General features: G+C 54.5%; 2 protein-coding genes across 7 annotated transcripts; one reads left to right on the top strand and one right to left on the bottom strand.

Moving 5' to 3' along the window:
• Positions 1-121: 121 nt before the first annotated feature.
• On the bottom strand, positions 122-6,247 carry TP53I13 (tumor protein p53 inducible protein 13). Of its 6 annotated transcripts, XM_054458159.2 has the most exons (8): positions 5,888-6,210; positions 4,453-5,013; positions 4,197-4,265; positions 3,924-3,965; positions 1,561-1,689; positions 1,223-1,423; positions 583-1,138; positions 122-467 (listed from the first exon to the last, which is right to left on the bottom strand). In XM_054458159.2, the coding sequence occupies exons 2-8, from the start codon at positions 4,522-4,524 to the stop codon at positions 355-357; spliced, it is 1,182 nt and encodes a 393-aa protein (XP_054314134.1). In that variant the 5' UTR covers positions 4,525-5,013; positions 5,888-6,210; the 3' UTR covers positions 122-354. The 6 variants fall into 6 exon arrangements, with proteins under 6 accessions (XP_054314134.1, XP_063512177.1, XP_054314138.1 ...); XM_063656107.1 differs by having other exon boundaries at positions 122-1,138; positions 5,888-6,241; XM_054458163.2 differs by lacking the exon at positions 1,561-1,689 and having other exon boundaries at positions 5,888-6,227.
• ABHD15 (abhydrolase domain containing 15) lies at positions 5,955-12,755 on the top strand. Its single transcript, XM_054458158.2, has 2 exons — positions 5,955-7,213; positions 10,222-12,755. The coding sequence occupies exons 1-2, from the start codon at positions 5,955-5,957 to the stop codon at positions 10,745-10,747; spliced, it is 1,785 nt and encodes a 594-aa protein (XP_054314133.2). The 3' UTR covers positions 10,748-12,755.
• Positions 12,756-16,589: the final 3,834 nt, after the last annotated feature.

The following is a 16,589-nucleotide window of genomic DNA, read 5'->3' as shown; positions in this document are numbered from 1 at the left end:
CGGGCTGGCAGTGGCCAATCTGATTGGTAAACCCCTGCCTCAAACACCACCTCCATGGCCTAGGACTAGGGTCCGGGTGGGAGTGTCTCTGTGCGGCAGATGCACAAGCTCAACTCCAGAGTCTACTAAAAATAATTTAATTAGAAACGGAGTTTTGGCAAGGGAGGCAGAAGCGGCTCCTTTTTTCCCCTTGGCCGCCCACTCAGCAACCAACGAGGAGGAAAGCCCCCGCGGTGCTCGGCCAGTGCCGCGCCACCGCCACCAGGGGGCGCCCCGCGCGCGGTCCACGTGGCAGAGGTCGCGGCCTCGCGGCGCGGGGAGGAGCCGCACGCCCCAGTGGCAGGTCCCAGGCCGTCACTCCGAGCTCTCGCCTTCCGGGCCGCTGTCCGGCGTGGGCGGGAGGAGGGGTCTCCGGCGGGAGCGCTTGACCCGGCGCGAGGGCTGCAGCAGCCTCCGCTTCAGCACAGCTGTGGGCCGGGCGCCAAGCAGTCAAGGGCGGGAGGGCAGGGAAGCTATGGGGGGGGCGGCGGGCGACGCGAGGTGGTTGGGGGCCTCGGGTAGGGTAGGGAGGGAACTCCTCACCAGCCACTGTGTCGTGGCTGTCCGCTGTGGGCCCCCAGTAGATGCTCTCCCCGCGTCGGAAGTTTCTGTGCAGCCGTGTGCAGAGCGTGGCCAGTGTGAGCAGCACCAGCAGGAAGGTCAGGGCCATGGCAGCCCAGGCGGCCTCTTCAGTGCGTGGGGTGGGGCCCCGGGCTGCCCGTGGAGGCGCTGCTGCGCGAGGGGCCGGGGAAGCCTGACTTGAACAGACACAGCCCCCTGGGCTGCCTTGCCCGTTGGACACCTGAGCCTCTGTCCTGGAGTTGGCATTGCCTCCAGGCGCCCCCGGCATCAGGGAGACAGTGGGCACAGATGGGGCATTACTCTCCCTACCAGGGATTCCCACCATGGGCTGCTTGGCCTTCAAGCTCCCTGGGGAAGCAGAGGGAAACCTCAGGGCTGAGCGACTGGACTGGGGACCAAGGGCAGCCCGCAGCCTCCGCCTCTTGGCACCACTGGGAGAGGGCTGCCCGGGCCCTTGAGATGTCACCTCTGTGCCAGGGGGCCGCCAGCTCCGCAGAGCGAAGGCCAGAGCCAGGGCCTAAGGAGAGGGGAGACAGCAATCACCCTGCTGCCCCTCTCAGAGAACCCGAGGGCCAACAAGCCTGGGCCCAGCGCCTCTCACCTGCACACACCCTCTTCGGCACAGCCTCCCTCTACCAGGGGTTGGCTCGGAGGGAGCAGGCCCTGAAAGGCTTTCACAGTAGATCCATGCCTTCTTCTTCCTCTGCTTCCTCCTCCGCCTCTTCATCAGCCAGTGGGCAGCCCAGGCTGGCTCTACCCAGGCCATCTCCAGCGCCAGCCCCCATGCAGTCAGCACCAGGGGCTATGAGAGGAGGTAACTGTTAGAGCTACGAAGAAGGTGGGGACAAGCAAGAGGAAACCCTTGAATTTTCCATTCCCTGCACACCGGGCCATAGCCTTCTGCCAGGGCCAGGCAAGTGCCTTTCATCAGCTACATACCCGATCCTGCGTGAGGCTGGAGTCAGGGGTGAGGGAGGGGTTAGCCATACAAGCATAGGCCAGGAGGGCAAGCTGGAGCTTCAGCCAGGGGTGGGTACAGGGGTGGTAGAGGAAGGTGACATCCTCAGCCTGGAGGAAAGGCACAGAGACATCAAAGCAGGCCCGGAGCCCTCCCAGAGAATCTCAAGTTCTCCCATCCAGGGGACCAGTTTAAAGGTACTCCCAGGATAGCTGGATGGCTCTTCTACCTTCAGGGCCCAGGAAAGGACAAAGGGCCCTGGGTATTGGCATGTACCCACTCTCGCCTCTGAGTGTTCCTTTCACCCTTCCTCTCCATCAAGTGCCACCCTTCAAAGCTCACAGCATGCCTGGATAATCCTGCCAGACTCAGACCACACTCTAGCCATATTTCCCTGCAGGTGTAACGCTGGCTCTACAGGTCCACAATCCAAGCCATAAGCATCCCCCAAATGAAGACCATCGATCCAATCTATACAATCTCCCAAGAGCATCCAAATACAGGGCAGGCAGGCAGCAGGTGCACAATCTCAGTATGGAAATACTCCATCAATCATTCATTATTCTTTGATTGAGTTGACTTGGTGCTCAGTGCTGTGCTAGATGCTGTGGGAGATGCCAAAGAACTCCTGGACTCTGCTTGCAAGGAATGTATAAGAAACTCAGGGAAACAACTAATGCAAATAAAAGAGCAAACTAATAAAACTTAGTGATTAGTTGTTAAATTATCAGAGAGAGATTCAGAGGAGGAGGGGAGGAATAAAGGCTGATGCCATCGGGCAATGTCTCAGGGGGAGCTGACTCCTGCTGGGGCTGGGAAGATGGCTGGGGGAGTATGGCAGGAGGGCAGGGAGCTGCACTCTCCGAGTCAGGATAGGCCAGGTGTGGAGGAGAATAAACAGGAGCAAAGGGGCTGTGGTGAGGGCGAGGCTGGCACTCATTTGTGTGGCAAACAGCCCGACACAACTGGAGAGGAACCAAGGATGTGGAGAGGTCAGACGAAGCTTACTTAAGTAAGGCCTGAAAAGCCAGAGGCCAGAGAGTATGGCCACGATAAGGTGGGAAATAAGGAGCCATTGACAGTTTGTTAACAGAGGAATGACTTCATGAAAGGGCTGTTTGAGGAAAGGAATCTGGTAGGTGGCGTGAGGCAACGACTCTTGGCCTGGAGCTATTACAGAGAATATTTTTTCTTTTGAGACAGTCTCGCTCTGTCAGCCAGGCTGGAGTGCAGTGGCACGGTCTCGGCTCACTGCAGCCTCTGCCTCCTGGACTCAAGCAATTCTCCTGCCTCAGCCTCCCAAGTAGCTGGGATTACAGGGGTGAGCCACCACGCCCGGCTAATTTTTGTATTTTTAGTAGAGATGGGGTTTCACCATGTTGGCCAAGCTGGTCTTGAACTCCTGACCTCAGGTGATCCACCCGCCTCAGCCTCCTAAAGTACTGGGATTACAGGCGTGAGCCACCGCGCCCGGCCAATTTAAGTTAGGTATTTCAGGCCAGGCATGGTGGCTCACGCCTGTAATCCCAGCACTTGGGAGGCTGAGGCAGGCAGATCACTTGAGGTCAGGAGCTCAAGACCAGCCTGGACAACATGGTGAAACCTCATCTCTACTAAAAATACAAAATTAGCTAAGCTAGGTGGCACACGCCTGTAATCCCAGCTGCTCGGGAGGCTGTGGCATGAGAATTGCTTGAACCTGGAGGCAGAGGTTGCAGTGAGTGCCACTGCACTCCAGCCTGGGCGACAGAGTGAGACTCCAATTCAAATAATAATAATAATAAGTATTTCAAAGGAAAAATCAGAGGAGCTGGCAATGAAGATGGAGAGGCTGCCACGGAAGCTGAGCCCGCAGTGTGGAGCCTGGCAACTGGAGGCACACTCCTTCCACGATGCAGCTCTGTACTGTCCACGGTGCTGGCACATACCCTCCCTCGCTGCTCACAGGTGGAGACAGAATTCATACCCTCTTCTACAGAAAGCTGGGGCCCACAAAGTCAGGAGACTTCCCGCTGTCTCCTCAGGGAGCTGGAGCCTGGGCTTTTTCCAGCTACTCTCAGAGAGGGAGTTCCACTCACAGCCACTTGTCCACAGAGCCAGCTACCCAACAGCATCCTGACACAGCATTGCAAATGATAGGCCTATGGCTCACTGTCTTTGAGCCATCTGTCCTGGGGCTGATCTGTCCTGGGCTTGGAGGTGGGGCGGAGAACTAGAACCCTGCCTCTGCCTGAGGGAAGTGGTAAGGAATGGGGCCGATCAGCAGAAAAGGCGGGGAAGCCTGCTAGGAGCGCCTGTCTCCAGGCGTGGACACCAAGGGTGGTGGGCCCCTGCTTGTACTCACCTGCCCTGGGCTCACTCGTGTGTAGGTCACTCTTGGTGACACCTATACATGGGGAAAGAACAGAGCTTAGGGCAGTTGGGGGACTCCGTGTGTGTGTGGTGGGGAGGGGTCGGCAGGCCCCAAGCGCCAGGCTGGGATGGAGAAGTTGGCTACTGAGGACGGAGGAACCGGCAGAGGTCCCTAGATGGTGACTGTGGAGGGTGCGGCGAGAACGGAGCGGGACCGAGCTAGCCTTCCACATCCCTCTCTCCCTGGGCCCTCCAGGGCTCCTACCTGCGGGGGCAGAGGCCACAGGCTCTCGGGACAATGGGCTCCCGCCTCCTCCGCCGGTCCAGCCATCACCTGTGGGTCCAAAGCGAAGAGCTGCGGCGCTGGACACGGCGAGGCCCTGCCCTCTTTCTCCCCAGGCCCAGCCCGCCAGCGGAAGAACTCCGCGTCCCCCTCGGCGCGCCACTCCTTCCAGGACGAACTTTTGGCAAAGCGCTTTGAGCTCCCGGGCCGAGGCCTTCCCAGGAGCGGGTCACCTTACCTCGCTGGGACCCAGGAGCCTCGCGAGGGCTACCAGGAGAAGCAGTTGGGACGAAGGCGGAGGAGGCGCCATTCCAGGCGGCCCCGGGCCCGGCCCGCCGCCCCGCCGCCCCGCCAGCAAGGGAGGGCGCGCGTCCTGCCCCTCCTGCCCCTCCGGTCCCAGCGCCCCCGCGCCCCCGCGCCGCCCGCGCGTCCGTTGGCCCTGGGTTCGCGCGCGCCCCTCGCCAGACAGTGGGCCCCCGGTATCGCCCCGCCCCAATGCCCGCCCACAGCAGCGGAGCGTGCGCGCACGCGTCCTAAACCCGAAGCCGGAAAAGTTAAGTGTAGGAATCGGGTCAGCACGCAAGGCTCAGTAGGGCAGGCTGGGGGCCCGTTGCCTCGTCCGGAGATTCGTCTCAGCGCGTCCCTGCAGCCTGCAGAGCAGCTGCACAGCTGCAGCGCCTGGATGGGATCGTGGAGCGGAGTGTAGGGCCGGAAATGGGATCCCTGTGGACCGGGTGGTCCAGGCAGGGGAGACGGGTACACTCCCCTGGCAAACCCGCTTCAGATTTGTCGGTGTGACCTGCAACGAGAAGAGGGGCAGAATCATGAAGTCAGGAGGAGCTGCTGAAGGGAGAGGGTCCCACCTCTGGAGCTTCGCCGTTGGCCCACCCCGCTCCCGCCCTCGCAAATAGGGTCCGAACGCGGAGGAGCCTCGGGGGGTGTCTCCGCTCCCCAAACTCTCCAAACCCAGAAGCCCCGGGAGGCCAGAGCCAGCCGAGAGGCTGCTGCCTTCCCCACCTCCGCCGTCGCCCAGCGGTGGCAGGCGCGCGTCTAGAAAGAGACTGGTCGCCGCGAGATGGGGAAGCCACAGGCCTCACCCCCAGGAGGTGCGCTGGCCGGCCCGCCCCGCAGCGAGGCGCTGGTTCTGGTTCCCTCTCCAGGATTTGGGGGGAAAACGTGGGTAGAGAGTGAGGGTCGAGATGCCCATCCCAAAGCTTGGAAACAGCGAGAACGTGTTATTTCCGTGGTCTCCCATGCACCCCGGTTTACGAGGCGTTCCTTATAGGTCGGACGGTCATCCCTGTCGCAGGGCGCCTGAGTGTGTCCTTTTCTCCGACTGACTCTCAGAGGCTTGGGGCTGCTGCTTCTGGGGAAGCCACTCCCGGGCTGAGGATTTCCTTGATGTGGAGCCCCGAGCTCGCGGGGACGGGAGCGAGGAGTCCGCGGGACCCGCACTGATGCAGGCGGGGAAGCAGCAGCTTCCCGCCAGCGGCTCAGACGCCGCGCTCGACCTCTCTGGCCCAGTGCCGGACCCCGCCCAGCCAAGTTATTGCGGGGCTGCGGGGCTGCGGGGCCGGGCGGGGGAGAGCAGGGCCGCCCGAGGGCAGAGCGCGCGCGCGGCCACCGCCCCACGGGGCCCCGGGAGCCGGCGCCCGGAGCTGCGACTTACTCACCTCTCCCTTCTGCTTCTTTTCATCGGCCTCTGAGGGCGCAGCCCCCAGGATCTGGCAGAAGAGCCTGATGACAGTCGGGTCCCCAAGCCTCGGCCTCCAGTCTCCCCACGTCTCTATGGCCAACACCGCTCTCCCCGGCTCGTGCCCTCCCCACTCCCTTCCGGCTGCCGGCGCGCCCTCCCTCCCTGGTGGCCCCGGCTCCTCTCACCCTCCGCTCCCACTTGTTGCAATTGCTGTACAAAGGGCCGGGGCGGAGGTGGGGGGCGGGCGAGGACAGCCGGGCCCGAACTGGCTGCCTCTGCCGGGCCACGGCCAATCCAGAGCGCGCCCGCGCGGGAGGGCCCTGGGCAGCCGCCGCCGGCGGGCGGAGCCGCGGGCAAAGCGCAGAGCTCGCCGAGTAGACGGCCCCGCCGCCCGCTGCCCGCCGGGGCTCTCCGGCTTCGCCATGCCGCCGTGGGGCGCCGCCCTCGCGCTCATCTTGGCCGTGCTCGCCCTTCTCGGCCTGCTCGGCCCACGGCTCCGGGGACCCTGGGGGCGCGCCGTCGGAGAGAGGACCCTGCGGGGGGGCCAAGACCGGGGCGACGGGGAAGAGGCGGACGGCGGAGGCCCGGCGGACCAGTTCAGCGACGGGCGCGAGCCACTGCCGGGAGGGTGCAGCCTTGTCTGCAAGCCGTCGGCCCTGGCCCAGTGCCTGCTGCGCGCCCTGCGGCGCTCGGAGGCGCTGGAGCCCGGCTCGCGCTCCTGGTTCTCCGGGCCCCACCTGCAGACCCTCTGCCACTTCGTCCTGCCCGTGGCGCCTGGGCCTGAGCTGGCCCGGGAGTACCTGCAGTTGGCGGACGATGGGCTAGTGGCCCTGGACTGGGTGGTAGGACCTTGTGTTCGGGGCCGCCGGATCACCAGCGCCGGGGGCCTTCCTGCGGTGCTTCTGGTGATCCCCAATGCGTGGGGTCGCCTCACCCGCAACGTGCTCGGCCTTTGCTTGCTCGCCCTGGAGCGCGGCTACTACCCGGTCATCTTCCATCGCCGTGGCCACCACGGTTGCCCACTGGTCAGCCCCCGGCTGCAGCCTTTCGGGGACCCGTCCGACCTCAAGGAGGCGGTCACATACATCCGCTTCCGACACCCGGCGGCGCCGCTGTTCGCGGTGAGCGAAGGCTCGGGCTCGGCGCTGCTCCTGTCCTACCTGGGCGAGTGCGGCTCCTCCAGCTACGTGACAGGCGCCGCCTGCATCTCACCCGTGCTGCGCTGCCGAGAGTGGTTCGAGGCCGGCCTGCCTTGGCCCTACGAGCGGGGCTTTCTGCTCCACCAGAAGATCGCCCTCAGCAGGTGGGTAACGGAGGCCGCAGACCAGCATGGAAGGAATAGAGGGCCTAAGCTGGCTAAGACTCAGAAACAGCTATGCATAGCATTGGAACAGGCGTGGGCCAGTTTGGGCAAAGTTCTCTGAACACATCTTCCAAAGCCTTCCAAACCCTGTAATCTAGACAGAACCGGGGAAGCGGGTTTAAAGGTCATCGATGAACTCAGCTAGTATCACTGTGCTAGAGCAGGGACTCCTGCCCCGGCCCCTTGCCTCATCTCAGCACCCCCTGCTGTATCCTAGCAATCTGAGCACCTGGCCCACGACAGCAGAGATACCTGACATTTACCACTTAGCCCACAGCTTGACAACTCAGCAAAGAGCACTCTGGAAGCAATTGCAAACGATTATCTGCCCAGAATGTTTACTCACTGTCTCTGAGCCTGGAGGTGACAGGAATCAGAAATATGGTGGCATTTGAAGCCTGGTGCAGTGGCTCCCGCCTGTAATCCCAGCACTTTGGGAGGCCAAGGCAGGAGGATCACTTGAGCCCAAGAGTTTGAGACTAACTTGGGCAACATAGGAAAACCCGTCTCTACAAAAATTTCTTTTTTTAATTAGCCGGGTGTGGTGGCATGCATCTGTGGTCCCAGCTACTCAGGAGGTTGAGATGGGAGGATCACCGAAGCCCAGAAGTTCGAGGCTGCAGAGAGCCTTGGTCAGGCCACTGCACTCTAGCCTAGGTGACAGAGCAACACCCTGTCTCAAAAAAAAATTTTATATATATATATATATACACACACACACACAGACATATGTCGGCATTTATTAAAATTATTATTTTTAATTCTTTTTGTTTTTTAGACAGTCTCACTTTGTCACCCAGGCTGAAGTGTAGTGACATAATCTCGGCTCACTGTAACCTCCGCCTCCTGGGTGCAAGCTATTCTTCTGCCTTAGTCTGCCAAGTAGCTGGGGACTACAGGTGTGTACCACCACACCCAGCTAATTTTTAATATTTTTTTTGGTAGAGACGGGGTTTCTCCATGTTGGCCAGGCTGGTCTGGAACCCCTAACGTCAAGTGATCCGCCTGCCCCAGCTTTCAAAGTGCTAGGATTACAGGTGTGAGCCACCGTGCCCAGCTGTTTGTTTGTTTGTTTTTGGAGGCAAGATCTTACTCTGTTGCCCTGGCTGGAGTGCAGTGGCAGAATCACCACTCATTGCAGCCTTGAGTTCCTGGGCTCAGGTGACATTCCCAGCCAGCACTCTGGCTTTCTTAGGAGATGGCAGAATGAGGTCGAAGTCATTATGGCAACAGTGTGGTGTAGCAGAAAGACCTGGGATGTGGGGGCCAGACCCCCACCTCAGCCTCCCGAGTAGCTGAGACTACAGGCACATGCCACCATGCCCGGTTAATTTTTGTATTTTTCATAAAGATGGGATTGTGCCATGTCGTCCAGGCTGGTCTTGAATGTCTAGACTCAGGGAATCCACCTGCCTTGGCCTCCCAAAGTGCTGGGATTATAGGTGTGAGCCACTGTGCCTGGTCAGAGATGAACATCTAATTTCAACTGTCTGAGGCTGGATTGAGCTACTCAAAAGACGGAGCTGCTCATCCTGGCCTCCTCGTCAGGATGCCAAGCCCTCTCCAGGGGGCTAGAAACAGCAAAGATGTTCCCTGTTACCCAAAGCAGTTGCTCTGAGGCCCCCATTTAGGAATCCACCCAGTAAATTAATTACAGACTCAATTGCTTCCTCTGCCAGGCAGCACACTCTCTAGGAATATCTGCCCCAGGTATACCTGATCAACATCACACTCATGTGACATTACCAGGACAGGATGTTAGTTTAAAAAACAAAAATAAAAACAATGAATGCAACCTAAAGTCAAATGTGAATGATTAGCAGAGGTGTCACCTGCAGGTTTGGATACTCTGAGCAGCAAGTTCTTCTAGGAGCAGTTCAGGAGGTTACAGTTCATAGCAAGTTCTCCACAGAGGGCCAGAAGTTGAGGTTAGGAGAACTGTCAGCAGCTGTGAAGTCAAATGCTGCCCCTAGGGCACATAGACAGGTGCAGTGATGCTGTGAATGACAGGCCTAGTGGGCACTGTCATACAGGAAGGAGGGAGGAACCCATTGTTGTGCTGAGAAATGCCCACCCATATGGCTGGATCTTCCCACTTCCCTAGAGAAGCCAGACACCTGCATTTTATATGAAATCTTCTAATTTTATTATTTTATTTATTTATTTATTTTTTGAGATGGAGTCTCGCTCTGTCACCAGGCTGGAATTCAGTAGCACGATCTCAGCTCACTGCAACCTCTGCCTCCCGGGTTCAAGTGATTCTTCTGCCTCAGCCTCCCAAGTAGCTGGGACTACAGGTGTGCGCCACCACACCCAGCTAATTTTTGTATTTTTAGTAGAGATGGGGTTTCACTGTGTTGGCCAGGATGGTCTCAATCTCTTGACCTCGTGATCCACCTGCCTCAGCCTCCCAAAGTTCTGGGATTACAGGCATGAGCCACCGCGCCTGGCCAATTTTATTATTTTATATTATTTTATTTTGTTTATTTTTTGAAACAGGGTCTCTCTGTGTCACCCAGGCTGGAATGCAATGGTGCAATCATAGCTCACTGCAGCCTTGACCTCCCAAGCTCAAGCAGTCCTCCCACCTCAGCCTCCTGAGTAGCTGGGACTGAGCCACCATGCCAAGCTAATTTTTTTTTTTTTTTTAAGAGATGGGTTTTCGCCATGTTGCCCAGGCTGTTCTCAAACTCCTGGACTTAAGCGATCCACCCACCTCGTTGGCCTCCCAAAGTGTTTGGATTACAGGCATGAGCTGCCGCAACCAGCCTTATCTGGTTTTAAATGATGGCCAGGAAATTAAATGTTTTCAAAGCCCTAAATGGCCAAAGAAAGCCTCTGTGGACAGATCTGGCCTGCGGGCTGTCTGTCTGTCTCATCTGCTGTCACCTGATGTTCTCATTCTTCCCTCTCTTTCCCACCTTCCCCACTAAACGCCTTGCTGCCAGGTATGCCACAGCCCTGGAGGACACTGTGGACACCAGCAGACTGTTCAGGAGCCGTTCCCTTCGAGAGTTTGAGGAGGCTCTCTTCTGCCACACCAAAAGCTTCCCCATCAGCTGGGATACCTACTGGGACCGCAACGACCCCCTCCGGGATGTGGATGAGGCGGCCGTGCCTGTGCTGTGTATCTGCAGTGCTGACGACCCCGTGTGTGGACCCCCAGACCACACTCTGACAACTGAACTCTTCCACAGCAACCCCTACTTCTTCCTCCTGCTCAGTCGCCACGGAGGCCACTGTGGCTTCCTGCGCCAGGAGCCCTTGCCAGCCTGGAGCCATGAGGTCATCTTGGAGTCCTTCCGGGCCTTGACTGAGTTCTTCCGAATGGAGGAGAGGATGAAAGGGCTGAGCAGGCACAGAGCTTCCTTCCTTGGGGGCCGTCGTCGTGGGGGAGCCTTGCAGAGGCGGGAAGTCTCTTCCTCTTCCAACCTGGAGGAGATCTTTAACTGGAAGCGATCATACACAAGGTGAGAGACCTGGCCCGAGAACCCCCAAGTCCTGCAAAGAAAAGCAGAGGTGGGCAAGGGGGAGTCCTGGAAAGATGGGGCGGACTGAACAGAGGGAGCTTCAGCTCTGTGCTCCTCATTCAGTCCCTCTCTCTTAAATTGGTGCCTCGAAAGAGAAGGAACGTCCTGCGAGCCTGCACTCACTTCACCCTCAGCAGAACTCCTGCCTGGCCTCTGCTCAACATATCTCTACTCATCCCGTCAGCAGCGGGGCGTTCCAGTCACTGTCTCCTGTCACTGACATCACAAGCCAAAGGATAGCACTTTTTCAATCCATGGACTCAGGAGAAAATGCCCTCTTACTGGCAGTGGCTAGAGGGATGAGACGTTTGTGTATGTCATTGGGCAGTGACCCCGATTCTCAAGCTGGAGCCATTTGATGTCATGAGGACAGGATGTTTGTGTCTCGGCCCCACTTCCCTCATTTGCTCTGTGGTTGTGGCGCCCTGCTTTGACCGAATGCTCTGGCAACTGCGGCAGCAGTCTTGTGTGTGTGCGAAGGGCGGCAGAGGCAGTGGGGCTGGCTCGCTGAGGGCTGAACAGGTAGAGAATGTGAACATCCATCTCAAGGAATGCGAAGGTCCAATCTCTCAGAGGAGCTCTGCAAGTCTCAGCTGGGAATGGGGCTGATCTGGCCCCCAAGCCTCACTGGAGAGATCCCAAGGGTATTTTACAAATAGGAAGCGCTCTCATGCAGGATCTGAGGGCTTTGCTAGACCATGGTTCAAGGAGTCAGAATCTTGGCTACCCTACATGCTCCCTCTGGCACCATTTCAGGGGATTACTCCAGAGAGCTGCAGCCAGAGCTGTTTATCTCCTGAGATGTGGACTTTCTCTAAGTCAGGAAAATTACAAGCATCATAACTTAGGTGTTTTCTGGTTAGTTGCTCCCTTTTCTGATGCTACTACTGGCCTCTCCCTTTCCAGAGCCGGGAGATACATCTGGGACCAGAGGAAACAAAAGCACCACGAGGTTGACAAGAGCTGACCAGTGATTTACAAATATTTCACATTACAATGCTTTGTCTGCTCAATTATTCAAAACGCCATCCCTGTAAAGGCAGAAAAACTTCCTCTTATATCTGGCCACTCAGCGACTAAGTGGGTATTTGGTTTTATGAAGAATAATGCTGAAGACTAGAGATATAGTATATCAGAGATAATATATAGTATACAGATGGATCTAAATATTCTGGTTTGGATTAGGCAATTAAAATTTTTTTGGCAACAGGACATATGTTTCCATGTGTTGCTAAGATTCAAAAACTTTGCCCTGAAATTTTATTTTAATCGTCATTTAGAAAGAGGGCTCCTGTTCTGACCTCACAAACAGCAAAGCAGTTGTAAAGAAGAGAGCTGCTTATACCAAAACCCACATTCCAAGACTTGGTATAAGGTATTCCTGAGGCCATGATTTCAGGTTTGGATAATCTTGCCCCAGCCTTGTTGTTCTAGATCAAATCAGAAGAAACTTTGAAATAACTCCAAGAATCTGCACTGAAATGTAGACAGCACTCGATAATCTAAGGGACATTATCTTGTGAAAAATTATCTCCCTCCTGGCTGGGCGCGGTGGCACACACCTGTAATCTCAGCACTTTGGGAGGCCGAGGTGGGTAGATCACGAGGTCAGGAGATCGAGACCATCCTGGCTAACACAGTGAAACCCCATCTCTACTAAAAATACAAAAAATTAGCTGGGCGTGGTGGTGGGTGCCTGTAATCCCAGTTACTCAGGAGGCTGAGGCAGGAGAATGGCGTGAACCTGGGAGGCGGAGCTTGCAGTGAGCCGAGATTGCACCACTGCACTCCAGCCTGGGCGACAGAGTTAAGACTGTGTCTCAAAAAAAAAAAAAAAAGAAAAGAAAAATTATCTCCCTCCTCTCCACTTCTTGTTTCTCCTCTTCCATATTCCTCATCTGACGTTCTTTTGCCATTTCTAAGCAGGATAAATAAAAAGGAACTGAAATTAAGCTGCTCTACTGCCAGTGAACAACAGCCTTGGTGTAAGGCTTGGTGAGGGAGATTTATTGCCATCTGGCCATCCCCTACCACCAGCTGCCCTCCACATCTGGTACAGTGGGGATTTCAGTTAATTAGGGTCCTGCAGTCCCAGTTGCCCTGCAAAATGGGAAGCAGTCTAGTGGTTTTTAACCCCTAAGGCTTAAAGAGTCCCTAAAGGTGAAAATCTGCATAGTTTCTCTAGAAACTATCCAGATAATGCAGGACTCTGGTTCTTCAAGAGAATAGCTTTTGGAGAAATAGTGGTTGGTTTTCCTTTCCCTTTTGATAGGAAAGAAAGTTTTCCAGGTAGAGAAATGTATACACTTTGTAGTTACAGTCAGAAGAATGGCAGAATCAGCCCCAGTTCAGGTTCCATTAATTCCTTTGAACCCTGAAATCAAGTGACCTGAACCCTAAAGTATTTCTCTTCCGTGGCCCTTGTGCCAGATGCACCCACTGCATTTCCCAAGAACATTCTCTCATTTTCCCATTACTACTTGAAGACTAGGGCTGAAATGCCTGTTTTTTGCTGAGAAAGTGTAGTTTCCATCCAAGCAGGAAAGATTTGGATGGCCCTGTCCTTTAGCCTAATGATTCAAGAATCACACAGGTGAATTCTGCCTTGGTGAATAGCTAATTGTGTGAAGCCAGCTGGAGGAGCTCCAGGCACACTGTTCTGCGAATGGGTGGCCCTTGAACAAAATGGCAAGTTATGAGTTTGAGGAAGCAAGAAACAACAAAACCAACCAATAGGCAGGGCACAGTGGCTCTCACCTGCAATACCAGCACTTTGAGAGACTGAGGTGGGAGGATCACTTGAGGCCAAGAGATCGAGACTAGTCTGGCCAACATAGCAAAACCCCATCTATACAAAAAATTAAATTAGCTAGGCATGGTGGTGCACCCTGTAGTCCTAGCCACTCGGGAGACTGAGGCAGTAGCGTTGCTTCAGCCTTGGAGGTCGAGACTTCAGTGAGCCCCTCCCAAACACCTAAGAACCACTGAGTTGGACTTTCCAGGTGGTGGGTCTTCAGTAATCTTCAGGCCTCATTACTTGCTTGCCTCCTTTTTGGTGTCCATTATTTACCAACACCTTCAAATGGTGAGATAAAAAAATAAATACAAATAAGGAAACGAGCCAGGTGCAGTGACTCACTGCAAAGTGCAGTAATCCCAGCACTTTGGGAGGCCGAGGCAGGCAAATCATTTGAGTCCAGGAGTTCAGGACCAGCCTAGCCAACATGGTGAAATCCCATCTTTACAAAAAAATACAAGATTAGCTGATTGTGGTGGTACATGCCTGTAGTCCCAGCTACTTGGGAGATTGAGGTGAGAGAATCGCATGAGCCTGGGAAGCACAGGCTTCAGTGGACTGAGACTGCGCCACTGCACTCCATCCTGGGCAACAGAGCAAGACCCTGTCTCAAAATAATAATGAAAACAATAAAACAAAAACAAAAAGCCAATGACTAAAGGGAGGCATTAATTCAGAAGCGGCAATTGAATCCTCTGTCTCTAGCCATGGATCAGAATGCAGAAAGCAGACACCTGCTTCTGAAAGTTTCTGTGAGTTCTAAGTTCTGATCTCTGATATCAAGATTGTGCTAAGCTATAACTTAATTCTCATAATTTAGTATTTTATGTATTTATACATAGATTTCCAGGGTGGCTTGGCTGGAGATGACAGTATGAAAAATACAGCACTAAATTCTCTGAGAAGACATCATCTCTGTTTTGAGTGACGATATCCTAAGACTTGGATACTGATAGAAAATAGGGCTTGGCTGGGTGCAGTGGCTCACACCTGTAATCCCAGCACTTTGCGAGGCCGAGGCGGGCAGATCACCTGAGGTCGGGAGTTCCAGACCAGCCTGACCAACATGGAGAAACCCCGTCTCTACTAAAAACACAAAATTAGCAAGGTATGGTGGCGCATGCCTGTAATCCCAGCTACTTGGGAGGCTGAGGCAGGAGAATCACTTGAACTGGGGAGGTGGAGGTTTCGGTGAGCCAAGATCGTGCCATTGTACTCCAGCCTGGGCAAGAAGAGCAAAACTCCGTCTCAAAAAAAAAGAAAAAAAAGAAAGGAAAGAAAGAGAAAGAAGAAGAAGAAAGAAAGAAGAAAGGAAAAAAAAAAAGAAAGAAAGAAAAGAAAAACAAAGAAAGAAGGGAAGGAAGGAAGGACAGAAGGAGGGAGGGAGGGAAGGAAGGAAGGAGGCCTTGGCCAGGCATGGTGGCTCACACCTGTAATCCTAGCACTTTGGGAGACTGAGGTGGGTGGATCGCTTGAGTCCAGGAGTTTGAGACCAGCCTGGGCAACATGGTGAAAACCTGTCTCTACAAAAAATACAAAAATTAGCTGTGTATGGTGGTGCATGCCTGTAGGCCCAGCTACTAGAGAGACTGAGGTGGGAGAAACACTTGAGCCTAGGAAGTCAAGTCTGCAGTGAGCCGTAAACATGCCACTGCACTCCAGCCTGGGCAACAGAGCAAGACCCTGTCTCAAAAAAATGAAAGAGAAAAGGTCTCAAAACAAGGAAGTGTCACCTTGGCTTTATACATAACCTCAGAACCACCTAGAGTCAGAAACTCCTCTGTACTCATCTTCCATCCTAAACCACAAGGTCCTTTCTCGATCAGTCACCTTTAGTAATGAATGCCAAGGTATCTTCCTTTAGAGATGATTTTAGCATGAATTCCTCTCCCTGCTTAAACAAGCAGATACACTTGGCCACTCTGGTAGAACTTGGTAACAATGCCAATAAAAGGAGTATTTGTGATTCTTCAGTCAAGCCACAAAGGATGACACCAGAAATTGCTTTGACTCATTGTCACAATTTGCAGAGATAAGAGTGCATTCAGGAAGGCTTGAGAAGTTATACATAGGGAGTGTCCAAGTAATCAGAAATTAAATGAATGCTTCAGGAAGCAGTAAGTCCCACATCATCAGTGGGATATTCAAGCTAGACTGCCCCTTGGCACATATTATGGAGAGAACATGTGGCAAGAAATAAGGATGATCTAGATCAGATATCCAGTTTCTTCTCATCTAAGGTATGTAAATTAAAATAAATAATGCTAATGATCTTAGTGTTTGTAACAACTTAAGGTGGGTTTCTGGGCTCAAGGATCAGAAAACCACAGACCTGACTAGGATCCTGGGAGTTGAGAGATAACATATATTTTAATGAAGATAACCCTGCCGAAGTGACCAGAGTGAGTGTGTGTGTCTGTGGTTTTTGTTTGTTTGTTTGAGATAAGGTCTTGCTCTGTCACCTTGGCTAGAGTGCAGTGGTGCAATCTTGGCTCACTGCATCCTCAACCTCCTGAGCTCAAGCAATCCTCCCGCCTCAGCCTCATAAAGCGATGGTACTACAGGCATGCGCCACCATTCCCAGCCCAGAGTGTTTTGTTTTGTTTAGAGAAAGGTTCTTGCTCTGTCACCCAGGCTAGATTGCCCAGTGGTGTGATCATGGCTTACCGCAGCCTCGACCTCCCGAGCTCAGGTGATCCTCCTACCTCAGACTCCTAAGTAGCTGGGACTACAGGTGCACACCACCATGCCTAGCTAATTTTTGTATTTTTTGTATAGATAGCGTTTGTTACTATGTTACTCAGGCTGGTCTCGAACTCCTGGGTTCAAGGGATCTTCTCACCTCGGCCTCCCAAAAGCCTGCGATTATAGGTGTGAGCCACCACACCTGGCCTCAGAGTATATTTTTAAGATAGCCAATGATTATGCTCTAGTCGCAATTGCGCAGAGGAGCTAAAGGTTTTTTTGTTTTTTTTGTTTTTTTTTGTTT

The sequence above is a fragment of the Pongo pygmaeus genome, chromosome 19, assembly GCF_028885625.2.
Source record: "Pongo pygmaeus isolate AG05252 chromosome 19, NHGRI_mPonPyg2-v2.0_pri, whole genome shotgun sequence".
Lineage (NCBI taxonomy): Eukaryota > Metazoa > Chordata > Mammalia > Primates > Hominidae > Pongo > Pongo pygmaeus.
Note: the sequence above shows the minus strand (reverse complement) of the source record. Positions and strands in the feature narration are given on the sequence as shown.